Here is a 27,508-nt window from a genome sequence, read left to right as displayed (position 1 = left end):
GTTTTGGAACACATGAAGAACAGGTGGCATCTTCCTCAGCCACGAAGACAGTGGGAAACATGAATCCAACAGCAGATTGAATGCCCACAACGACCGTTGCCTAAATCCGAGGACGCAGCAAGATTACGTGTTTTTACACAGCTGCTTGAATAGCTTAGTTTTCGTTAAGTTAGTTTGCTTTCCTCTGTTATAAATAAAGCGTCTTTGAACGCTGGATAGTTAGTCGTTGTTGTAATCATTTTATTTTAACTCCCCATAGTACTTGACATTTTGATGTTTAATACATGAGAAGACTGTTTTACATCTAAGCGTATATTTGCTCATTGAATTGGATGAAGTAGGCAGAGGGCCCCTGTTTGCTGAAGTCCTGTACAGTAACTTTTAATTTCCAGCATTTCTTTTTCTTGTTTCATGTATAATAGCTGTAAGGATGTCTTTTAAATTGCTTCGTTTTCAACATGTATAATAGCTGTACATAAACTTTGATTTCTGCTGATTTACATTTCTGCACTTTTATGTTCATGACTGATCAGTGTGTTATGCAGGTTTCTTAGGCGTGCCCGGGACAGTTTTCTTTCTTTTCTTTTCACAACTAGTGGCATGCGTGATCGTCTTGTCTATGTTGCTGACATTCATTGTTTTGCAGCCTTGATTTTCCTTATTATCATTTGCATATTTACTTTCTGCTCTTAGTTATCAAGTTGTTCATTTATTGATGGTTCTTTTTCTATAATCAACTAACTTTATTGGAGCCAAAATATCACTTAGTGCAGCTTGGTTTATTTTGCTTTAAGACTCACATTACTGACCTGTTCATAATGTTCTCACATGATTAAGAAAAGGTTAAAATAGTGTGATTTGTCTCACTTAAATTTCACATTGATTAGATTTAGATGAAGAGTTAAAATAATGTAAAGTAGTGTAAAGTAGTTGTTCTTGCTTTTAATTGAGTTAATATAGATTTCATTTTCATTTTCATCAGCAGCAGAGATACTGGGCCGATGCCATTAGTCCTTTATTTGATTTTAAGCTTTGATTTTATTTCAGTTATTGTTCAAGTTTTCTTTTAGAATACTCTTTAAGTTTCAAGAAATCACTTAGAAATCATCACAATCACCCACATTCACTCGCTTTATTACATCTCCATCACATCACATTAGGAAAGATACAATCAAAAACAAACTAAAAAGATAAAAACGACAAAAGATTAAGAAAACAGTTACCTAAGTACATATAGTACACCTCACTTCATCAGCTTACGAGCCCCGGGTTGACATTTAAAAGTTGCAATTTAGACATCACTAAATTGACCAAACAATTGGTTCAACTAATGCAGAAATAATTGCACACTGGGAACAAAAAAAAGGTACATATACACCATGGCATGTCCACCTAGAAATTGAAAACCCACAAACCCCACATACTGAAGATCAATCTACCTCTGACATCCCTCTTGATTCCATGCAAATGAATGAATGGAAAATCCTCTCTCAACTCCACCCAAGTTACAATATTGAAATTGATGACCTCGAAATGATTGGCTACCACGAATTCGATGCTAATTGTTGTAGCTTATATTGTGATTTAAGCCTTATTTATCAATTTTATCACAATGTGTGGCCTAAAATCATTAAGGGGGTTCAACCTCAATGAAGCCCTTTATATTTTCTACTCTGCAAAGTCTAAAAGTAATGAGGTATTTATTCGTTATAATATATCAAAATCGCAAAAGGAACAAGTATAAAGGAATTGGCCCATGTGATAAAGTTAAATCACAACATAAATGGAGCCATAACCGATATATATATGTGTGTGTGTGTGTGTGTGTGTGTGTGTGTGTGCATATTGAAATAAAGAAATATATAGGATTTACAAAGGAAACAAGTGTTAAAGAGTTAACACTGGACCCGAAATACTATAAGTTGTGTTTTATAAAGTTCAGCGGGTCCGCAGTTATATCTATGTATATAGATCTGCCGATTGCAATTTATGATGATGGACCCGAAACATATCCATGTTATATTTAAAAGCCCAGTGGGTCTGCCATATCAAAAAGTCCTTCATAATCATTATGATTACGCATTTTATATATTTCTATTATAAAGGGATTATAATAGAAATAAGCGCCGATTGCGATTGCGATAAAGTATGCCTCAATAGTTGTGCAGAGCTGTAGAAGCAGAAAAGTCATGCTTTATGGTATATTTTCATTGTTAATAGAAAAGCGTAGATATGAAAGAATTATGCGTAAGTCCAACATTACAATGGAAAGCGTTGAATGCATATGTGATTAGTTCATTCACCGATTGCGATATGCGATGGGAAGCCAACACTGTTGAAAAGGCAGATCCAATTGATTTATTAAACAAAGTTAGTTCCTTTCAATTCCGCTTGGCATGTTTTGTGTTGTTTTCGTTGTGTAAGCGGAAAAATTAGTGTTAAAGACGAATTTGAAGAAAAGGAAATTATTTGGGTTTCTTGGTGTTTTGGAAAATTAAAATGCATCCGATATATGTGTAAGCCCAGGACTACACAAGTCAACACAGTTCATTACGACTAAAGAAAGTTAAACATCATTTAGGGCATTTATAGAGGAACTCGGCAGTGGATTAACAGAGCAAGTCAGCGATTATTTTCCTCTTCTGAATTCAATTGTTTTCTATTATTTTATGTTCTTTGAGGTGTCTTTAAACCTCTGTAAAATTTTGTAATAATTTTTAATTTAGATAATTAGGGAAACAATTTAGTAGTTTGACAGTTTCACAAATGTATAAAAGGAGGGAAATTTACAGAGAAAGGGTTGGTGGTTTGGATTTTGGAGAACCCAAAGACTAGGCCACTGTATTCATAATATCATCGTTGATTAATGAAAGAATTAGAAGTTTCCATGAGTTGTTGCATATAATTTTGTAAGACTCTTTGCCATGTGCATGCTATAAGTATAATAATGAAGCTACAGGTCTTTATTTGCTTATGTAGATAAAGCTAAAATTCCTTAAAAGAGCACCCCTATACTTGAAGTTCCCACCTTCTTTTCTAAGTTATAGATAATAGTTTCTGTGAAAGACCAACATATTATCTTTAACTTCTCCTAGAGTCGCAGATAGTAGTTTTTGTGTTAAGCAGCATATTGTCTATGATTCAATTCTCATTTCCATAATTATTCTAAGTGATGGATAGTAGTTTCTGTGAAAGATCAACATACTATCTTTAACCTTTCCTTCAAGCTTTCTTCATCTATCATTTATATCTAACAACAAATGGCATTCTGAGATGTTCTGGTCATACATGTATTAAGAGTTAAAGACCAAGTTTTCCAAGTCCTTCATTTGAGAACACAACAAACATTAAGTGACAGTAAATAATATTTATTAATGTCTTAAGTACAATTTCCCCACAGCTAGGAAATTGGTTTCTTAAGGTACAACACTAACCACAATTGGTCACATACTTCTATCCCTCTCCACTTGCAAGAAACTACCATAAATTTCCTTGAATTCAACCAATCAAATATTAGAAACCAACATCATCCTTTTTCCAACCTTCCCCAAGATCACACATTATCTCCTACCCAAAGCACAACTTTTACCATTATTTTTTCTCATTTCAAAACCCCTTCACCAAAACCCCCACGCAAAATCATCATACAAGGAACAACTGGGACAGGAAAATCTCATTTAATTAAATGTTTGCACCATGCATTTATGGAAAACTCACCAACAAACAAAAAGCCTTTGTTGTTACTTGCACCAATCGGTGTTGCAGATTTCAACATAAATGCCCTCACAATCCACTCTACCCTTTGTATCCGTATCCAATCAATGCATCCTCTTAAAGGAAAATCACTCCTACCCTTGCAAGAGAAACTACATCATGTAGAATACATCCTCATTGATGAAATGAGCTTCATCGGTCCAAAAATGATTTCTCCATTGATGATCGTCTAAGAGAGGCATTCCCCCTTCATCGGAATGGACCATTCGCTAATCGCTCAATTATCCTTGTCGGAGATTTAGGCCAACTACCACCTATAAAAGACATTCCTCTATATATTGGGACATCACGTGGCACTACACTTTGGCGCAGCTTTGACACATTCGTAAAACTTTCAATTTTTTTTTTATAACAAGGAGCTAACCCATCCTAGGTTGCTTTCCCTCAAATACTCACAAATCTCAGAAATGGAATATCTACTCTTGAATATTGGCAACTTCTAATGTTAAGGAAAAATTCCTCTCTTACGTGTGAAGAGAAGCACACATTTGAAGAATCCATTCACCTATATGCAATGAACAACTTAGTTGTCTTGCATAATAAAAAAATGCTTATAACATTGACATTCAAGTCGCACTTTGCTCTGCAAAACAACAGAGGAAACAAACTTCCACTACAACAGAAGATGAGAATTTGACTGCAAAAGTGCTCTTATGCAATGAAAAAAAAATTATACTCACCAGCAACTTGTGGGTAAATGCAGACCTTGTCAATGGCACACTTGGGAAAATCATTTCAATATTTTATTCAATTGACTCAAAGCCCCTAGAATTGCCATCCTTCGTGGTCATCGACTTCAGCCAATACAAAGGAACACCATGGGACATTTCACACCCAACATATGTACCCATTTCTTCCATCACAAGGGGTACACGCCAACAAATACCACTTCGATGGCATGGGCTTTAACGATACACAACTCACAAGGAATGACATTAGACAAAGCAACAATAGAAATCGGCACCAAAGAACGAAAAGGTATAACATTCACTGCAATTTCAAGAGTGCGGTCATTGGCAGACATTCAAATCAATCCATAATTTCCATTCTCACGCATCTTACACATGCACAAGAATTCATATCTTAAACATAGGCAGTAAGAGGAATCACTACTCACATCAAAATCTGTGCAAGGGAATACACTCTAGCCAGTTGTACACCCTGTCTTCCAGATTTACCCACATGGTAAACACCACTTGCTACTTAACCAAATTTCACATACATTTTCTTGTTATTACATTTAACCTCATATTGTTTTATACTTATTTAAAAAATTGTTTATTTTACTTCATTTCTTAAAAAAAGATGTTTTTATATAAGAACGACAAGGTCTAACATTCACTGCAATTTCAAGAGTAGTTAAGTAGCAAGAGGAATCACTTCTCGCATCAAAATATGTGCAGGAGAATACAATCTAGCCAATCGTACACCCTATTTTCCAGATTTACCCACATGGTAAACACCACTTGCTACTTAACCAAATTTCATATACATTTTCTTGCTATTACATTTAACCTCATATTGTTTTATACTTATTTAAAAAATTGTTTATTTTACTTCATTTCTTAAAAAAATATGTTTTCAGAAAACATGTCCCTTATCACATACTAATTTTTCTTCTTTAATGGCCAACAGGTATGGATACAGACTACTTACGTATGCTATATGAATATTGCCAAGAAATCCAGCAACAAGAACTTACCTTACAATATATTCAAACAAGGATACTGCCCCGTCAATCATTGCCTCTTTATCGTTTGCCTCCAACTATTGAATTGTTACGAAAGATAAGAAAAATACTAAAAAAAACAATTCACATCCATGAAATGGGTGCACACAGGAAAATGCAGAATCAATTGTAGGAACAAGTCTCACAGTTTGGCACCACAATAAACATTAATTGGTGTTGTCGATGCCATGCTCCATCATGTATATATGATTAGTTGCTCACTGTCAATTACATCTATAATAGAATAAGTTTATTGTATATATGTTTAGATGTCATAGAATACTTTTATTGTATATATGTTTAGTTATTAACTACCAAACACGTCTCTATGTATACACCATATGTAAAATTTCAAGAAAGACATTGCATAGCATGTACAATATTGTTTCCACTTTTATGATAATACTCATCAACATTGTATATGATTCAAATTTCATTTTCTCATCGTTGTATATAAATACTTGGTAATGTTGTTACTTTTAATTATATCACTTAAAGACATTTTTGGTATGGCTTAATCAACCAAAACACTCAATTAGGCCTCTGGTTTTAGATAATAATAGATTATTAATTTATGAGGTAGATAATTCTAAAGCCTATGTTATTCTGGTTTGTTTCAGCACATCAATATCTTCGCCCTTTTTGGTCATTTCAAAAAATTGATGAGCGAGGATGAGGTTTTCTAGCTTGACTAGATTTCTAAGCATGCTCATGCATGCCATACTTGTTATCAGTGTCACCAGTAATCCTCACATGAACATGATCCATCCTTGAAATGATGGAAACGGTTAACATCCCTTACAATTATTTCTCTCAACAATCTTGGAGATGAATTTAGTGGCATTGTGGTAGTCACCACAGACTCGATGGTTTTTCATGATCCTGATAGGGTTACTAGGGCTTACATTTATAGGGCTAAAAGCTATGGCTAGCTTTTCACTATGACTATGCAACATGTCTTCCTTTGCCTCTTCCTCCACATCATGCAATACAAAATTTGTGTTCGGGACATACCCTGCTTCCTCCATCTTCTTAGCTAAGTTGTTCAACATTGCATATATTTTCTCAGATTGAGGGTGTGACTTGTCTCCCACAATGAATGCATGGACTTTGTTTTTACCTCAACCAAGCTACAACCTGGCATCTTTTTAATGTCTTGGTCCTTCATCAGTGTCCTCATCTTTGAAACATTATCCCACCTTCCAACTGCAGCATAAATATTTGACAAGAGTACATAATATCCATCTTTTTCAGGCTCCAGTTCAAAGAGGCAATCATGCATGCATAATGTTTCTCTTTAGATGTGATGCAGTAATCTCGATTCATGCAATAAAAGTATTCCCAACTCTCTTCTAGTAACCTTGCATGACTACAAGCAGACAAAACACAAATGAATGTGATGGAGTCTAGGTTAATACGCGTTTGTTGCATTTTGGGAAAAATACTAAGAGCATTTTCACTTTTCCCATGCATACCATATCCTGCTATCATTGTATTCCATGAAACAACATCTCTTGATGTTGGTAATTGTTCCCTAGTTTCCCTATTATCAGTACTATGTTGCTAATTCACTACTTTTAACTGTATGGATAGTATAAGCCTTACAAACTGGCCTAGCAAAGTCACAAACTTGAAATACATCATAATATTAAGCATTTTTGTTATCATGCCCAAAGTGGGCAGTCTTTTTTCTTCCTACAACTGATGACACCATGGATGGGTATGTTCTCCTGAAATGCTCAGAATGTTGTTCCACAGAGTATTCGTCCTTTGTTGTTGCTTCCTCTTGTCCAAAGGAACCAATGAAGATTGTTGGTGAGGCACAAGGGACCTCAGATCTGCAAACCCAGGATGTTTCTCCAGCTCCAAATGTTGAACTCTCTCCTCGAATTCTTGTATTAAGTATTCTTGATCTTGCTATTTCTACCTAATGCTCTCTTCCCCTACTTCCTCAAGGATTATTTTCTTTTTATGCTTTTCCAGCTGGGTATTCATCCTAAGCATTTGTTTTCTTGTTGGTTTTACTTCTTTTTTCATAATTATGCTCCCAACCCGTTCTCCATGTCTCCATTCTCCCCATCACTTGTGCTAGAATTTGTTGATTGTTGTCACAAAGGCACTCACAACATCTAATTGAATAACAAATGTGTTCTTGGAGATTTTCCTTTTTGCTTGATCCAAAGTATATAATTTGAGTATTAGCCTAGAATTCTTCTATCATATGAGAATGTGAAAAACAAGTATACCCATACAAGATCTCATGGAAGCAGCTATTCAGACTTTGTAAACACCTAAAGGACCAGCCCAAGGGAGAGTAGTCCTAGGCTATATTGTATTGCCTAAGAAAACATCCCTCTCTAAAAAAATCCACAAGGGAATATGCCTAAAGTTCCCTAGGAATTTCTTGAATCTTGTGAACAAGAAGGCATAGAATTAACAAATAGAGTGACTGAGCTTGAAGCTTGAGGTTGAAATCAAAATTGCAACCAAGTCCTGCATTACCTACTCCTAAGGTTAAGCTTTCAGGTTCTCATAGTGAATCCCCATTAAAAATGTTCCAAATCCAACCTTCCAACTAGAACCAGACCTTCCAACTGGAAAAGAAATGATCAGAATTGTAAGTCTCTGATCTCTCCTACTAAACCAGAATTGAAACTTCCAGATGTCCATCAAAAGGGGAAGAATAATCCTACACACTTTGTGTCATCCCATCTGGACATTTTAATAGGGATAATAAAGAATGCCTCTTGTCAGAATAAATTAATGATACAACATGCCACCCTTATGTCCTATGCAAATCCTTGTTGTAATTGAATTTCCACTTGTCAACATTTCTATTGTGATAATTCAATAATAAGAGTGGTTAAAATTCTTGGGGCATTGTCCAACCCATTTTTCCAAATTTGACCAAAAAGAAAGGAGAAGGCCTTATTGGCTATCAAATCTATTGGTTGATTGAAATTTGAGTCCTCTCAGGGCATGAAGAAATTTTACTCCCTCAAGTCCTTTTAACAATTTGAGTGAAACATAGAAATCTATTAAGACGGGGGTTTTTAGGGAGAGTTTTAAAGACCATATAATGAATGACTATGATTGAATCTCCAAACATTGTCATATTTTTTATGTGTTGGTTCTTCAGAATCTAGAGTCATCCAAAGATGTATCTCCATTTAACGAGGCATATGATGTTTCATGTTTTGCTTTTGGTAAAGGAAAACCCCCTGCCCCCCTCCTCGTGCCTACTGTCCCAACAAGTGAAAAGTTATGGTTATGACAAGGCTTCCATTTTTTGGACGGCTCAACCTCTTACAGATGGCACTTCTTGATTTGAAGTAATTGTATCAAGAAAAACAGGTTAATTATTGAAAGTTAGTATCAAAAAGGTTAATTATTTAAAGTTAGTATCAAACTTAGGGAGGATGTTATCCAATTGATTCAAGAATTTCATTTTCAAAACTCCAAGTCTTTTTCGATACAACTCATACTTTGTAAATATATTTATCTTACAGTTGTTATACAGATAAAATTTATGAACAACAAATTTTTGAACAACACACAAACAACATTATATCTAAGAAAAATTATAACAATCTTGCATGAGACACTTGAGCTACACCATTCTTTGTAAAGTAACTGGGAGCTTCAGATTTCTAATGACCCTAAGTGTATATGCTACAACCATTCATATGTAACTCTGTATAACTATTTTGCATAATGCTTAAGGGTTCCTTTGTTTAGTCTATGATAATGACCTTATGTGAGTACGCTACAACCATTCAGATGTAACCGTGTATAACTATTTTGCATAATGCTTAAGGTTCCTTTGTTTAGTCTATGATGTCTAAAAATATATGGATAAAGAGTGTATGTGTAAATAGTCACCCGGGTTGAAACTCAGCTAGTTAATTGTTTTATATTATATTGGGTGATTACTAAAGATATGTTTATTTGTACAAGATATAAGAGCTTGAGATTGCTTCCTTCATTATTGAAATAGATATGAGAATATTTGCTTATGTTACATTTACTTTACATTTACTGAGTATTAAAGCCATGTTTACGTCTAAAAGATATGCAGGGTTTGAGTTTTCTAATGAAAAATAAATTTGGGATTTCTTACTATTATATTTTTATTAATTTTTCACCAATATTTCTCAATTTTTAATGTTTTTTTATTTACATAAAGCCATTTTTCATTACATGAGACAAGAAACGAGTGAGATTTATTTCTTCATTATTGAAATAGATTTGAGTTTCTTTGCCTTTACATATAAACTACTCTTCATTATTTTCACTTTGAACCAGTGTAAAATAAATGTGAAATAGCAACTCAACTTGATTTCCAAAGATGATATTACACTGATAACACTGAAAACCTTCTTGTTGGTATGAGATATGAGATAATTATTGTTAAGGATGTGATGAGGCAATTTTTCATTTGCCTCCAACTTGGCGAAGGATCATGTTTATAGGACGACGCTACCCTGAAATTTTCTATAGGATACAAGGTCGGGCATTTCCTTCTTACATGAAGTCAAATCCATTGGATTCATTTGAGATCTACACAGGAGTTTCATTGACATTCATTATTTTACGAAGAAGGCGATGGAAGAATTTTCCTGCAATGCCTAACTCCTTGGTTGTAAGCTTGTTTAATTGTTTAGAGTGTGGATCCATTTAACAGCTTTATGTGGAGCACTTTCTTTCTTATTGGTAGAGTATTTGGATTTTTCTCTATGTAGGTGCATAATTTCTTCCAAGACAATTTGTTTGTGGAATTGGCTTGCTTCTCCCTCCCTAAGTATTGAATGGGTTTGGGTAGAGAGGCATTGTCAAATGGTAGGGGATAGTCATGGTCGTTATTGCCTTGGTCACTAGCAAGCTTCATAGATGCTTGGGCATCTATAGAGGTTTCTTGATTTTGGGTAATTAACTTACTCTAAAATGAAATAAGACATTTAATGCATTCAGACATTCAATGTGTTCAGTGTAATATAGATATAAACAAAACATCTAAAGCAAAGTAATCACACAATGATCCAGTCCAAGAAAACAAGGTTTCCCACAAACCAATTCAAAGTAAGTAGAATCTTGATTATAGTTTTCTTTGTAGCCTTTCAACCTTTTGGGCTTATTTGCTTATATAAAACATTTGTGCAGGGTTTCAACGAAATAACATCTCATTGAGTATGTATTTACAAATCAATGATTTTGGGATCAAATCCCACAAAGTAATTCTATACCTTCTCTTCAAATTCCTTCAAGCTTTTGAAAGTAAAACCAATGAATTATCAATATAATTTTTCCATAATAAAAAACAATTAGAAGGAATTTAGACAACTCAAATTGCTCATCCGTTAGGTTTGAACCAGCATCTCTTCTAGAGAACTTCCCATATAAAAAACTTGCCACTAAGAGCTATCCAAAATAAGAACTTTTACTTAAGTAGGACATTTATACAAAAATTATTATTTTAATCAAATTACAACTTTTCAAATTCAACAATTCTAATTTAATAATCTTATCGACCTCTCTTTATACCTTTTGGGACAATTGCTAGTATATATATGAAGCTATCGCTCCATCAATGCATCCCACCTATTCGATATAATGTATTTGGTTAAATAGAGAGTGACCTATACTACCTGAGTCATTAATACATATATTGGTTGTGGTAAATCATCGAATTCTATTTACTAATTAGGTGGCATAGCTAGCGTTGCATGCGGCTTAGTTTAATTATTGAATTTTGAAAGATATGAACCAAATATTATTCCATGTTCTTCATGATTAATGTAAATTTATATATGCTTAGCATGTTCTCCCATGTGAAACTTTATTATTTATTTGCAAATATAATTGGAAATTTGTATTTGATGATTCTTTGTTAAAAAGAAGCACATTAATGTACTTTTTTAATATTATACTCATAATTGTTTTATAATTTGATTCTTATTGAAATAACTAAATTTTACTTGAAATTTAATTAAAACAAATGTTATGTAGTAGCTAGTACAATAGCTAGTTTAAATATAGCTAAATTAAAATAAAAACAATGAATTCATGTTAGTGTTAAAATTTAGAATTTAGTCAATTTAGGTTTTATTAATGGCTTAGCTAAATTAAAGTAAAAACACTGAATTCATGTTAGTGTTAAAATTTAGAATTTAGTCAATTTAGGTTTTACTAATGGCTTAGCTAAATTAAAGTAAAAACACTGAATTCATGTTAGTGTTAAAATTTAGAATTTAGTCAATTTATGTTTTACTAATGGCTTAGTCTAACTTATAGACTAGAAAACGTCACTGTAATTCACCAAAATCCAGCCATACAATTTCAAGATTTGTTGTTTTTTAAAATACATTTTTTAATGCATAAATCTATTCAGCACCTCAACTGGGGCACTCCGGGGCACTCCAATTATGCATATTAAACAATTTAAACTCAAGCTTTTAAAAAAAATTGTTGGATTTTGACTAAAATTAATCATCATGAAAAAAAGTCATTTCATCTATAAGTTAGACTAGGCCTTTACTAATTGGTAAATTGAGATATTTTGTTAATTGTAATACTTCATTGTGACATGGAGAATCTAATCCTACTCAACTACACCAATAGTTTTATTAGTCCCTCACATAATATAAAAATATATTTCCATGGACATTTTCAATAGCTAAAATTGAGGATCAAGGTTCCAACTTCCATTATTAAGTTTACCACTCAGTTCAATGAAAAGAGAGGTGGGTTTAAGTACTGTTGCATATGGCAATAGTGATAAGTCCTCATGAATTGAATTATTATAGATATGATTTCTCTTAGCGTCAAGGAAAGATTTTCTTAATTTTTTTTACTAACAATTTGCTACTATTAAGGCAAAAGAAATCATTATAATAATATTATATTATATTAATAATTTGTAATTAAAAAAAATATATATATATATATATATATATAAGTTTTAAAAAATAGTTTTCAAATTACTATGCTTATTTTATTGTTCAAATTTTACATTTTTTAGAAATATGATCTAGCTTATAGTTTTTGCCAATTTCCATAGTTATGATCATTGATTTGGATAGCTATAATTGAGAGATGAAGAGCCGTGCCAATAGAGAATGCCCGTACCCGTACCAGGATGCCTATACAATCCAATGGTGGTTATTTTTCGCTTGGAACTAGTTCTACCACTTCATGGACTAGGTATATGGCCAACATTATAGGTCAACCATGAAGCCCACAAAGGTACCTTGATAATCTGAAAACCAACATAAAATTAATTAATATTATTAAAGTATCCAATTTTTTTTATTAAAGATAATGACCCTGGTATGAGAAAAAAAATATTAATTTTAAATATTGAATAACTAATAAAATCAAATAAATATTACAATGAAATCAAATAAAATAATAAATAGTTTAAATGCAGTGAAAAGACAGAATTGGGAAGCGTTTACTTATTTGCCAGTCATTTGGGATAACAATGGATTTCGGTTGGAGAGTTATTTTTACTTTAGTGAATGCAATATTCGTGAAAACCCTGAAGTTAGTGAGTGGAATGGTGGTTCATAAATATACAAGTGCATTCTCAATATTAATACTAATATAAATTAATGACTAAACAGTACGGGTACTAATATAACAGTAATGACTAAATAGTATAGGTATTAATGCAGAGTAATTATTAGAAAATAAAATTATAACCAATAAAATAAAAGAAAAATATAATAAAAATTTTAAGAAATTAAATATTTATATTTTTATAATGTTAACTTTACCCATTGTTATTTGAGGAGTATAGTTTCCCATGTGCAATGATATTTAACTTTGAGATTATTAGGATGCCCACATTTGTATCTGCCTGTCCGTAATGACACGTGGCATTATAAATGCCAGGTGGGTGTTATGTGAAGATCACTCTGAATATGATAAGGACGGACCTTCACTCTGTGTGATAGAGTTTGAGAAACACAAGCTTAGAATTCGTTCAGAAGTGGTAGTCTTGCCACGTACGATAAAATCTAGTACGATAAAATCTATAACAGTACAAGCAAATCTTCAGCATGGACATCATGCAGGATTGCTATTAACGTTTCATAATTCATGGACATCATACAGGATTGCTATTAACGTTTCATAATTCACCAATGCTTGCTTTCGCGGGTGTTAGGAGTTAAAGCTGTTGATTGGAGAGGGTTTCGACGAGAAAGCACTGAAGTAATTGGAAGCGATGTCTGAACTTTTGGTGGGTATGTTTCATAAAAGAGCACGCTTAGATGGGCAGACGGAATTCACTTCTTCTTGCTCGGAACCGATACCGGCAAGTTACAACGCAGTCATTGTATCATCTTCGTCTAAAGATTCCAGTGAGCACAAAACAGACACATCTCCCTCTAAAGATTCGAGCGATGACAGAGTGAGCAAATCAAATGGGCACACAGCAGACACAGAGGAAGGAGAGGAAGGAGCACGTATTCCAGACCATGATGAAGTGCTTCCAGGTAAGGTTATTATGTCTTTGTGAAGATTTATTCATTAAAAGTTGCTGCGTGAAAAGGTTTAATTTGATTTACACACTTTGAGGTTAATTGGATTGGAACAAACGAGCAGGATTCAAACTTGACGGTGGACATTTGGTTCCGGCAATGACCACTCCCGTTCTGAGCAGTTCTCTTTCCGTGGGTGGTAATTGGAGCGCGGCACCTGTGGAAAGGCCCGACAGAGGAGGAACAAACAGACTTGTGACTGTACGCCTGCGTGCGAATAGCTTCTTGGTTGAATTTCAACCATTGAAGCAAATATTACGCTACACCTTTCACATCCCCGAGGCTCGGTTTTCAAATGCAGAGCCAGGGGAGATAATGGACAAACTAATTCAAGAAAATTACGCAGATGCCATGCCTGTACACGATTCCCACAAGTACATTTACAGTTCTGAGCTGTTACCCCAAGGGCAGTTTACAGTCAAGCTATTACAAAATCCCAAGAGGAAATCAGAGATGGAATACGCAGTGATTATCAAATTGGACGGCCAGTTCGATGGAAGGTGCCTTACAGAGAAAGAAAAGAACCAAACTTTTCTGCAAGCCGTGGCTGTAGTCCTAAGAGAGAATCCGCGTAGCCAACGGTTTTATATGGCTGGCAAAGGCTTTTTATCGAAGCAGGAAAATATGAATGAGCGGAACATTGGCGGTGGAATATTTGCATCAAAGGGGTTTTGCCTGAGCCTCAGAGTAACGGCTAGAGGATTGGCTTTACATGTCGGATTATCTGCTGTACCTTTGTATCGGAACATTAGCCTTGTCGATTATATTCGAGAAACCATTTCCTGCACTGAGTTTGAACCTTTATCTCTGAAAGACATCCACGATGTGGAGAAACATCTGCGCGGCCTGGAAATCATAACCACCCATTTGCGTACTCCTAATATATATAGAGTTCGGAGACTTAGTAGCCAAGCAGCTGTAGATCTCTCTTCTGTAATTCCCATGGTGGGTTTCGTAGAACACTTCAAGCAGAAGTATGACCTTGATATTCGCTTCAAACTCTGGCCTTGTGTGGATGTGAGCAGAAATCGAAAAATGCCATATTATGTTCCTTTAGAATTTTGCCAGATCTGCGATGGTCAAAGAGTTAGTTGTAGGAGTTATGGCTCTACAGAACTTACAAGGATGCACAGATGTCCGCCATTGGCAAAACGAGTGGAAATGATCCATGACATCATGGCTAAACCAGATGGTCCAAGAGGGTATGTTTAATATGTTTTTCCGTTAGAAAATCCTATTATAATTTCATTTCAATTTCATGTTTTGTTTTGGTTTTTGCAGGACTCATTTTACCCAATTTCAAATAACTGTGGCCGCCGATATGACTGAGGTTACAGGTAGGGTACTCGAACCTCCCTTGCTGAAGCTTGGAAATAGCAGTCATGTTCGTCCTAGGTGGGATGATCGACAATGGAATCTTGTGAAGAGTCATGTTTACGATGGAAAGCGCATAGAAAACTGGGGTATCATCACTTTTAGTAATGGAAATGATACGACACATAGAAGTAGAGTGGAGAAATTCTACCATTTATTAGTACGGAAGTGTATAGACATGGGAGTATACATGAACGAAAAGACCCTTGTATGCGAGTACGATGGCATGGAAAAGTTCGGGGATTATTTCCAACTTCGCGAAATCATTGACAACATTCAGACCCAAACTAAAGGTGAGCTACAGATCTTGATATGCGTCATCGAGAATGGTCTACCTGCTGGCTACAACTACCTGAAGTTTATATGTGACATTGAAGTGGGACTGATAACGCAGTGTTGTTTATTACAAAACGTGATTAGATGCAGTTATCCTGATGAAATGAAAGCGTCCCAATGTTTGGCCGGTTTAGTATTGAAGATAAATGCAAAAGTAGGCGGCAGTAATGTTGCTCTTCATAAAAACTCCCTTTGTAAATCGCCCGGATCTGGGCATTCTGATCCCGTATTGATTATTGGTGCTCATATAACCCTCGGATGGCTAACAGGCTTGCCTTCTACCGCAGCAGTGGTTGGCAGCATGAATTGGCCAGATTGTAATAGCTATTTGGCCAAAATCAAATTCCAAATGGTGCGAAGCGGGAAGCGATATCAAGCGGGAAGGATTGAACAAGTAGGAGAAATGTGCGAGGAGCTGCTTAAAGATTACCTGCGCATAAACAAACAGCTTCCCCGTAAGATCGTCTTTTTCAGACGCGGTGCATTAAGTGAAGGAAGCCGCACGCTTTGCAACTTTGAGGTAGAAAATCTGAAGAAAGCCATAAACCAATTAAACTTGCGTTGCAGGCCAGCAATTTCATTCATTTTAACATGGAGAGCTAAACAGACTAGACTTTTTCCTTTGGAGGACCAGCCGCGCACAAGATCTGGCAATGTTATTCCCGGTACAGTAGTAGATACAAAGATTGTACATCCAAGCGAATTTGATTTTTATCTGTGCAGTCATTATACGCATGAGGGTACAGCTATACCCACGTGTTACCATGTGATATATGACGAGAATTCATTCACTTCGGACAAGCTGCAAAAATTGGTGAATAATCTGTGCTACACATCTGGGAGATGTACAAAACCTGTTTCATTAGTTGCTCCCATATACTACGCTCGTCTTGCAGCGCATCGAGGACACCAGTACGCAAAAGCACAGTCTTTTCAGTTACCAGAAGCAGGATCTACGTTGTTCTCGCCACTTTTTGAGTTACCAGAAGCGATTAAGGAAAATAGGTTCAACAAGTTGTTCTCCCCAACTTTTGAGTTACCAGAAGCGATTAAGGATGCCATGTTCACGGCTCACCAGAAATGGGTTTAAGACTGCTCTACGTTCACAGTAACGGTTGTTTACATCAAGTATTTTTCAAAATGACTAAATTTCTTTCTTAACATTTTTGTACTAAGCACACTCATGCTCTAAATATTTTTTACTCTTTTATTATAACTTTTATAACAATTACTGTTCCATTAACTAGTTTTTCCATTGTTGGATGTTTCTTGTTTATATATATAACCTATTTCTGGTTCTGGTGTTTTTAGTTTTGTTGGTACTGTATGCTGTAGATAAATTTCACTTTAAAGTTTGATCTGAATGTATAGCTTTTCACTTTAAAGTTTGATCAGAATGTATAACGATATCACCTCCCTTTCCTCCTCATCCTCGATTTCACATTACATGCTACTTTTGGAATATAATGTAATTCAACCTTTTAATTTGATGTTTTATAATGAAGTTTAAGAATGATGGTTGGAGTGTAAGCCAGTCCGTGACATGTTATCTACTATTGTACAATGAAAGAAACAACAACTAGGATGGGTATTATTGGTGAGTGAAATCAGGGTGATTAAAAGCTTTTACACAACTGGGATGGAATTGTTAATATATTATTGTTGAGTGAAATTATGGTGATTAAAAGTTTTTATACACCAGAAATTTGATATTTGATTGTAGGTATGTCTGTTAAAACCAATGCTTTTGAAATTGTGTAATATTAGCTTATGTTTTTTTTATCTTTTTAAATTATTGGTTTAAAATTGATATTTTGTATTATAAAAATAGTTATATGTTATTATGAAAAATTATTATTTTATAGTTATTTTTGTTGTTTTTCTGTTTGGATTTAAATTTGAGGAGGTTGTATAGTTACTAAGAGTTCACTAATTGAATGTTTAGGGTGGATTGAACTATACCTTCTTGTTTTCCAATATCTAGTAGTGTTTTCCTTTTCATAAATTTATATTTGGTTGCAATATATTACATCATTTCAAATGTTCATTTTTGGTGACCTATCACGGAGGGCCTTAACCATGAAACACATCAAATTTTTAACTTCAAATATCCATGAAACACATCAAATTTTTAACTTCAAATATCCATGAAACACATCAAATTTTTAATTTCAAATGTTCATTTTTGGTGACCTATCACCTTGGGCAACATTTATATCCATGAAATACATCAAATTTGTTAAAAATTTCTATCACCTTGATATAATATGTGTCAAAGTTTCACAAAATTGACATTAGCATGACATAGTTCAAATCCATCTAAAATGTGTTTGATTGTGAGTTAGTGCATTATTCTGTTTTGGCAGGAACAATAGGCTTCACCAGGGAAACGTTCAAATCCATCTAAAATGTGTTTGATTGTGAGTTAGTGCATTATTCTCTTTTGGTAGGCACACTAGGTTTCAACAGGGAAATGTTTGTGTTTGTGCAACATAATGTACTTTCCCAAACTTTTCCCCATTGTGAAGAAGCAAAATTTTTAAAATGATATTGTGTAACATGGTTTCAATAATCAGAACATTAAAGCTAGAATTGTGTAAATGGAAACCATGATCCTTTTTTTTAATGTACAATGCAACAAAATAGATGGAAATTTTTGGATAATCATTATTATTGCATTTTGGAAAACTTGCACAGATTTAAAGAAGAATTTTAATATATATATATGGATGATTCAACAAATTGAGTTAGTGTATTTCTTCAAAAAGGATTTGAAATATTAGTGTAAAGGAGCTTTTGATTTAAATATTTCTAGTTGGCATGATTATTGAAGAAGAGATGCATGACATTATTTTTTTGATTATATCTATCTATTAATGGTTCATTTGGTTGTCACATCCTACATCCATAATTTTTGATATCCCCTTAATCATATAAGATTATAAAAATGTGGTGATTCATTAAACATGTTTATTTGTCTTGAAGACTAACTATTGTTAACTAAAAGTGAGTGTGGTTGAGCATGATGATTGAATAGTTAACTAAAAGTGAGTGTGGTTGAGCATGATGATTGAATTTGGTAGAGTAGAGAACAAAAATAGTCAACTATGATTGATTGTAGGTTGATTTTGGTTTAAAATGGTTTAAACACCCTATGAATAGTTGACAATGGTTGAGTATGATTAACTATAATAAACCATGTAGATTCAGCGCCCTAAAAACACTATGAAGTACTTGGATTGTTGAGAATTGACCACTTAAGTTTTAGATTCCAAGAAATCTCTACCAAATTCTCAACAAATTTAACCAAAAAATATCTAAAAGAATTCCAAAATATCTATCTTATCATTTAGTAAAGGGATTCAACTATTATAAATATGAATAATTTCCTTACATACTAATTGTCTTATTATTTAGCAAACAGATTCAACAATAAATATGAATACTTTTACTATCATTTATTCAACCATAAATATGAATACTTTTACTATCATTTATTAAATGAATTCAACCATATAGTTACACCTTGTATTATCATTTAAATAAAAAAAACATCTATTATTTTACATACTAATTGTCTTATCATTTAGTAAACAGATTCAACCATAAATATGAATGCTTTGTCTTATCATTTAGTAAAAGGATTCAACCATAAATATGAATACTTTTACTATCATTTATTAAATGGACTCAACCATATAGGCACACCTTGTATTATCATTTAAATAAAATAAATTCATCTATTATTTTTAGTTTCATTCTTGATGTCATTAAAAGGCTTAATTTATTTGTTATATGTTTTGGAGGGTGTGTTTGGCAAAATTTTAGGTCTAATTTCTTAGGATTGAACAAGGACTTTTTGGAATCAGAAGTTCGAGTTATCAACTCTCCACTAAGCTAGGGATTTCAAATCTAAAACAACCATCAAATTTGACAATTATTGCAACTCAAAGTGCCTGTTTTTGATTATTTTAACAAAGAATGTTGACGGGAAATCACCAGTGATGAGAAATTTGCTAGTCAATTCCATATTTATTCTCCAAAATCAAAGTGCCCCAAGGATTCTTTTTCAAAATGTTGAATCCATATATAAAATGAAAACCCCACTAGATATGTAAAATGAAAACTGCATTATAACAAAATTTAATTAAAAAAAACACCAAATTGTAACTAAAAACTCCAAAGCCTATAATAATTATATGTGATCAGCTTTATAATAAAAATGATGGACAAATAAAAATTTCACCACACAAGACTATTCTTCCTATGCCATTGGGACCTCTTGTGAGGGAGTTGACCTAGGCTAGGCTCTGATACCAAATTGAATTTACTAATCACATATATCTATTAATAAAAACTATTTGGACAATCATTTGGTTAAGAGAATTTCTCAAATGCACACCAATCTAGGAAACATCTAGATTTAACAAAATTCTAAAGCATAAGAACAAACTCCTTTACTTATAAAGCATAAGACTTGAGGAAAGTAAAAAATATATTTTCTAAATTTAATTTATTGTAAAATTTAATAGCTTATATATTTATAAAACACAGTGTATTTGAATATTCCTGGAGAAACACCATGGATATTGACAATGGGTGAACAAAATCTACACTATTAAGCAACATTTAATTCTACATAATATGCATACCATCAAATTTTTTTATTTTAAAATCAGACAACTTATATATTTGCAACGATGTAAACCATCGAATTCTATTTATTTATTTTGAAATATGATAATTAGGCTGTAAGGCATTCCCTTTTGAAAAGAAGTCCCTCCTATGCCACATGTAGTATTGTGAACCTTTGATTTTCGTGTTAGACGATGGAAACAACGATGGAAACAATGTCAACCATCAGAGTAAAATTACTATTGTTAGTTATAATTCGGTTAAGTGATAGGTCCGGTATTGTTAGTTACAATTACGTACCTTGTTAGCCACCATTGCCGAGAGGATGAAGCCACTGCTGCACATAAGCTCTTGGTCAGATGCGAGCCTCTTCCTCGCCACATTGGTTTTCTTGGTAGCATTGGTCGGCGAACCCTCTGCGGGAACTCCATTCTCCCCAAACGACTCAGGTTTTGTTGCCGCTCTCTGTTGGTGTCATGATAATGGCTTCACTGGTTTTTACCTGGTCTCATGGAGTGTCTTAGGGAGTCGACCATGCCGCGAATGCATTACAGATTTTGGTTGATACGTTTACCTCTATTATATGATGATTATTTATAAACTGTGATAACCGAATGGTTCCTTGTTAAATTTTCTTTCTGGGAATTTCTTGTTTTTTAATATTCTTAAATAACGCCTAATATTTGATTCATAGTAGGATGTCTAGATTGCTAATATTTGATTCATAGTAGGATGCCCAGATGTCTTATTATCATTGTTTTCTTGTTAGAACAACTCCTGTTTCAGTCTTATACGGACAGTGAGAGTGTCAGAGTTTTACATTATCGCATACTATATATTGCTTTTACCGAGTTGTAAATGTTATTGTGAATAAGAAGTAACCTTATTTATGTTTCTATTTGCTACAGTCGTCTTTGTATAATATAAAACTGTTTTAATTTCCATTTGCCACTATTGGGAAGGTGTAGCTTGGACATCTGGGAACTGTTTGAACTAATCCCAATGCCGCTACAGAATTTTTCCTATGTTCTTTATAAATATTAAATAGAGTTTCCTAAAAAAGACAAAGTTTTATAACTTAATACTTTTTTTTCTAACTTAACCAAATAGCTCGTCCATATCGTACATAACGCAATCGTCAACATAAATAGAATCTACAAACAATTATTTCAATTAGCATCGATTGATTTCTCATTTTGATGTAGAAAAATGCGCAACGAGAAGATTTGCATAAACTCACAGTTGCTTGTGGTTAATGCATACCATTAAAGGTAAATGTTGCACAATAAAATCGAGGAAAATATGCATAAGGGAGGGATGTCATTATCTGTGCGCCCTCCCCTCCACCTCAGCTATCGGCACGTGGCTCCCACAGGCGTTTGTATGACACCTGCCCGACGTGTTGCCGCAAGTGTTTTGCTGGGTGTCAAGGTTTATAACCCTAATTTTAACCCTTTCTTCTGCCTTCTTCCATCTGTTTGCCGCGATGTTTGCTCTGTTTTGTGTATTTATGTTCGAGTCCAGTGTTTGGGCAAAGCACTCCGCCGATGGTGGCGTGGGAGGACTCCATTTCCTGTGCGGCCTGTTTGCCATTGTTAACCATGCTTAACTGCTTGCACACGCTCGTTATCTGTACATGTTTTCCACTGTTCTTGTTTCATTCCACCTACAACTGTTTTTTGTTATGGAGCGCCGAGGTTTTACACATACCTTGGTGGTTGTTTCATTCACGAGGTTTGTTGTTTGGGAAGGAGCCAGTGCCAATCTCTATCCAGTTCGAGGTTGAAGGTAAATTTATAGGGTTTTGATTATTTTTGTTTCACATTGTCTTTAATATTTATGCCATTGCTTAATTTCCTATTTTTTCATGTTTTCCAAGTTGGTTGCAGGTTTGGCAAGCTCTGGAGAACGTCTGGCGAGCTTTGGAGAAGGTTTTGACATGGAAGAAGCTTGGACACGGCTTCTACGTCTATCTGGTAGGAAAAATCCTACGAGCCATTACACCACTGTGTTTTTCAACACCTCACCTTCTGTGTTTTTCAACACCTCACCTCCCTGTTGGAATTTTTGTTATTTTTGCTCTTGGAGTTTTGCAGGTTTAGGGTTTTTCTCTCGTTTTTTGTTATTGTTTCTCTTGGAGGTCAGTTTGTATGCTAAAATTGACCTTAGGTGTGAGTGATTGCCATTAAGAACCCTTCAGAGGTGGCCTGCTGTCACAATGGGGTTTATTCTTCGATTTTGGTCATGTCCATCACATTCTTGGTAGTGTGAATGCAATAAGATGTAAATTTGGAAGGTATTGTTTTTGGAGGTCAGTTTGTATGCTGAAATTGTCAGTTTGTATGCTGAAATTGACCTTAGGTGTGACCGGCTGCCATTAAGAACCCTTCAGAGGTGGCCTGCTGTCACAATGGGGTTTATTCTTTGATTTTGGTCCTTGCAATTTGTGATTTAGCATGTTGTTGTTATATGTCTTCAGATATTTCCAATGTGGAATTAGTTACATTCTTCCAAGGTGGTCGAGGGAACTGATAGTTCTCACTATTGGAAATGAAGGTCACTAATGGAAGAAGTCCTGCGATTTAAGGAATAAACAAATAATGAAATCCCGCTATTTAAGGAATAAACAAATAATGAAATAAGCCATGTTATTTAAGGGATAAATGAATAATCAAAAGATTACATGCTCGTTCATGTCGTGGGGAAGATCTTGAGTCGAAATCAAAACAACATCAACAATTAGGGTTTAGGGTTTAATAACGTGATGTGGAAAATCATTCGGTGTCAATCAACACATCATTGTCAATTAGGTTGTTTTATCATGTTATCAATATTATTTGAGACTCGATTAAGATTAATCTTGGACGTTTTTTATTTTGTCAAATTAAATTTATGCTAGCTAGTTTATATTATTTTATTTAAATATTTATAATTTTTCTAGAATAAAAAACACTTTTGAGATTACAATAACCTGCAGCTTAGTTCTTATCATTCAAATTAAAAATTATGTTAAATAATTTGCAGATAAGATTATTGTGTCGAAATTAACACAAGCGTTTCATGGGTTTAGTCAAATTTGAGCTTATGTTGTAACTAAATGGGTATGTGTTAAGCATGGTGCATAAATTTTATGACAGACTTTGATGGGTCAACCAAATTTGAACTTCCAGTGTAATCTAAAATGGGTATATGTTAATCATGATGTAGAAAGTTTTTAAGAGACTTTGATAGATGTAAATTTGGAAGGTCTTGTTTTTGTAGGTCAGTGTGTACGCTGAAATTGTTTGTTTGTATGCTGAAATTGACCTTAGGTGTGAGCGGCTGGCATTAAAAACCCTTCAGAGGTGGCATGCTGTCACAATGGGGTTTATTCTTTGATTTTGGTCCTTGCAATTTGTGATTTAGCATGCTGCTGTTATATGTCGTGTCCATCACATTCTTGGCAGTGTGAATGTAATAAGATGTAAATTTGGGTTTCAGTTGCGTGATTGATTCATTGACTCACTCATAATTGTAAATTTATACACAAATTATTCTGATTTTCTTCTCTTTCATGGTTGTACATTTATACACATCAATTATTGAGATTTACTTCCATTTGTTCCACAGTTCCAGTGCAATGATTCATCAAGAACTGCGCTGCTTTTCACCCTTATATTTATATCCAGTAAATCTCCTTTTTAATTTCTTAAATATGATCAAATTGGAACTTTGGCCTAAGGAATGTAATCTATGTTAATTTTGGTTTTATGCACTGCAACGAGCTTCATAGTGAACTCTTGATAGTTCACAAAAAATACAAGGATTCAATAGACTCCTTTCATAATGTTGTGTGCAACCAGACAACATATGGAGAGTTCAAAATGTGTAGTGGAAAATGAAAGGGATGCAAGTAGACAATTATCTTCCTTCTCGTGCAAGGAAATCCCTGTAAGGTCTATGATAATACTTGTTGCTGCTCGCTTCTCTCTGTTCCAAGATATGCCATGTCCCTTGGTCCAAAATGCAATTTTTCTACTAGATCTCTCCATGATTTTATCTTAGATGGTTATTGCTCTGGACATGCTAAATTCTATGTTGCAACGTGTTTATAATTGTCTTTGTGCTTGCAAATGTGAAATTTTGGTATTGTTATCTCACTTATTGATTTTTACTAAGCAATGTTTCTACAATGTTTATTGTAGCCATGCGTCTCTTTTATCATAAAGTAATCTACATTTGTATCTTAGTTAATCAATCAATAGATTTCTCAGAGGTTGGTTGGGTGCATTAGTTGTATTTCCCATTTGTATTATGTTTTAATTATAGGTATTATGTGCATTATCTGTTGTTTCATCATGAAGTATTGCTACAATCTCATGAAATGTAAACTAAAAATGTTGTCATTGTTTCACTTGTGTAAATCATTTGGTGTGTAGATGCATAATAGAAAATCCCATTTGCATTCTCAAGTAAGATGTCTACATTATAATAGACTATAGATGTTCCTTCTAAAATGGATTTTGGTTACAATGTTGCACACACTATGAAATAAAACAACCTAGGTTGTAAGCCAAAATGTTTCTGTGACAAGAAAAAGATACAATCCATCCAAAATCCACATCATAATGTGGTTACAACCAAAAACATATGACACCCCTATTCTTTATGGCCTTGAGAATCTTGAGTGCCAAAACTCCCCGAGTTATCTTCTTGAGCCAGGGTGGTTGGCCTACCTAAAAAGGGTTGATTAGGAAATGGTTGATTGATGCCATATGATTGAGTCCAATTTGCAACTTCCAACCACAGAGGTATTGAGTACCCATACCTCACATTTGCACTACCGACCCCTGCATTAAGTGGAGGTGTGTAATGATCATACATAGAACTGACACTTCCTCTTGTAGGAATAAGGGAAGTGGGTAAACCCTTAGTTTGATAGTGAGGCACTTGAATGTTTATGAGATCTTGGAATAATGGTGTATTATCTGCAATGGAGTCCAATGAGTTTGAAATAACCTTGGTTTCATCAACTATGCTTGCATCATTGTCAACCATATTGATCATCCCTTGTTCCTTTTCAAGCATTTATTGTGTTTTTCTTGATTCCTTTTCCTGTCTTGTCATTTTTTTTTGGTCTTTAACTTGCCTTGCTTTATCTCTTTCAAGCCTTTCATTTTCTCGACGTTGCGCTGCAACAATCCTTTCCGCTTTCTTCTCCTTGACTAGATCCTTCTTTTTCTGTTTTAATTCCTACATTTCAAATTTATTTTTTTCAGACTCAACTAATAGGTTTATATAGTCCTCGGAGGTGAGTAACTGTGAGCTTCGACCCAAACGAAGACTACCTGGTGTACCTTGCTTTTTTTCATTGGTACTCTCTTTATTGGTAGCTTTAGGAACCGACCAAGTATCTTCTCCACCCCTCCCATCTGCATGTCATTTCTTGGTACTTCCCTTTCAGTATCTGATGGAACTGATTGAACGATATCATTATCTTCATTTGATGCCTCATTATGTGCTTCATCTTCTTCCATTGCTCTGTTGTCCACAAAAAATGAACAATTTCATTGTTCAATTTCGTTGGTTGTGAGTGCATGTTCATGCTTTGTTCATTGGTTGTTGAGACACTATGTGCATTCATATTAATCATTGCTTCTGCTAGCCATGACGGTGGGGTTACTTGGCTTGGAAATGTCAAATTCTCATTGTCAACCGCATGTTCAACAATGTCATTAACAATATCAACAACAGGGGTTTCATGTTCTTGAGTTGGTGGAACGATCTCCATATTACTGCAAATTTGTTCATGTATATACTGTGTTTCACATACAGTTTCATCATCTTCATCATATAAGTGTCCTCGAAAGAGGGAAATCATATTACCAGCTGCAACTACATCATCTTGGTCATCTAATTCTTGCACTTCAACACCTATTTGGGCATTCCCTTCTTCCTGGCCATCCACATGAAACGCCTAGCTACAACCAGTATCATGCATAAGAGCATCATAGTTCAGTGCCCAGATTCTTGTCTTCCTAAACCCAGCCTTGATATTTGATGGTGTTAGAGCCCTTTTAAAAGCTTTACTTGCAAGCTCTGATAGCTAGAACCTGTTCACCTGAAACCCTGTATTCTTTTCCATCCATGCAGCACACTCCGACTTGAAATAGTTCTTGAAAGGGCCAAACACACTAACATCAAGGGGTTGCAATCTGTGAGTGGTATGAGTGCGTAATGTCAATAGGTCGATGCCTAAATTGTTTGCTTCCTCAATTGTTTTTATAGCCATGTGGCTCCCATGGCCATCTAATATCAATAGGTGTCTCTTATTAGGCAAGACGTCACCCGGTACCGATGTAAGAAAGTGAAAAATCCAACTTAAAAATAGTTCTTTAGTCATCCATGCATGGGGATGTGCAGCTATGCATGCACCTGGTTTACAGTTCTGTATATATTTTTTTAGTTGATTTTTACCTTTGAATAGATAAAATCCTGGTATCGAAGTACCAATTGCATTGACACAACATAAAATAGTTATCCACTCTCTACTCTTAGTCAAAATATTTGGCACATTTTGGTTCCCTCTCTTAGCAATTACCCGCATGCCACAATTCCTCCCTCCCTATAAACTTTTTTCATCACAGTTCCATATATGGTATGCTCCATAAGAATGTTTATCGTAAGCATTAGAAAGTGTGTCATAGAACTTCTGCACAACTGCAGGGAACAAATTTAATGCTATGTCTCTGTCAAGGCCCTCAACGGTACGCAATAAAAGTTCTGGATGCCTTTTTTTAAACCCAAACCACCATGATTTACCAGGAAACCAATCTTTAAATGGCATTGGCCTCCCTTGACAGATTTGAGCAACTGTGGATATGAGTTGTATCAACTCTGGCCCATGTCCCAATTGGGCCATATCTTTACACCACTCAACCAACTTGGCCTCCTCATCCTCAGTGATAACTGTAAGAGGCCCTCTACGTTCTTTATGAGTAATTCCATTTATCCAATAATGTATTGATGAGGGAGGAATACCAATTTTTTTTGCAGATGCCCGAACTGAGTATCCATTAAATTCTATGTCGTCAATCGCAACTAACATTTCTTCTTTTTTCCATCCTCTTATAGCACT

At 34.6% G+C, this 27,508-nt stretch overlaps 1 protein-coding gene and 1 long non-coding RNA gene across 2 annotated transcripts; both read left to right on the top strand.

The window, feature by feature from the left end:
- The first annotated feature begins 13,730 nt into the window (after positions 1-13,730).
- On the top strand, positions 13,731-16,846 carry LOC149256918 (protein argonaute 7-like). Its single transcript, XM_089406922.1, has 3 exons — positions 13,731-14,001; positions 14,111-15,248; positions 15,328-16,846. Exons 1-3 carry the CDS (start codon positions 13,731-13,733, stop codon positions 16,844-16,846), a joined length of 2,928 nt encoding a protein of 975 aa, XP_089263048.1.
- A 5,039-nt stretch (positions 16,847-21,885) lies between these two features.
- On the top strand, positions 21,886-22,464 carry LOC149256917 (uncharacterized). The gene is made up of 2 exons (XR_016245885.1): positions 21,886-22,179; positions 22,281-22,464. It is a non-coding gene; the product is annotated as an uncharacterized LOC149256917 (long non-coding RNA).
- Positions 22,465-27,508: the final 5,044 nt, after the last annotated feature.

The sequence above is a fragment of the Pinus tabuliformis genome, chromosome 6 (genome assembly GCF_031772625.1).
Source record: "Pinus tabuliformis cultivar Carrire ecotype Pingquan chromosome 6, CPIR1, whole genome shotgun sequence".
Taxonomy (NCBI): domain Eukaryota; kingdom Viridiplantae; phylum Streptophyta; class Pinopsida; order Pinales; family Pinaceae; genus Pinus; species Pinus tabuliformis.
This window is presented reverse-complemented; position numbering and strand designations above follow the sequence as displayed.

Coding starts and splice junctions, on each gene's coding strand:
- LOC149256918 (XM_089406922.1), top strand. CDS start 13,731: ATGTCTGAACTTTTGGTGGGTATGTTTCATAAAAGAGCACGCTTAGAT. Junction 14,002..14,110: donor CCATGATGAAGTGCTTCCAG/GTAAGGTTATTA, acceptor ACAAACGAGCAG/GATTCAAACTTGACGGTGGA. Junction 15,249..15,327: donor AAACCAGATGGTCCAAGAGG/GTATGTTTAATA, acceptor TGGTTTTTGCAG/GACTCATTTTACCCAATTTC.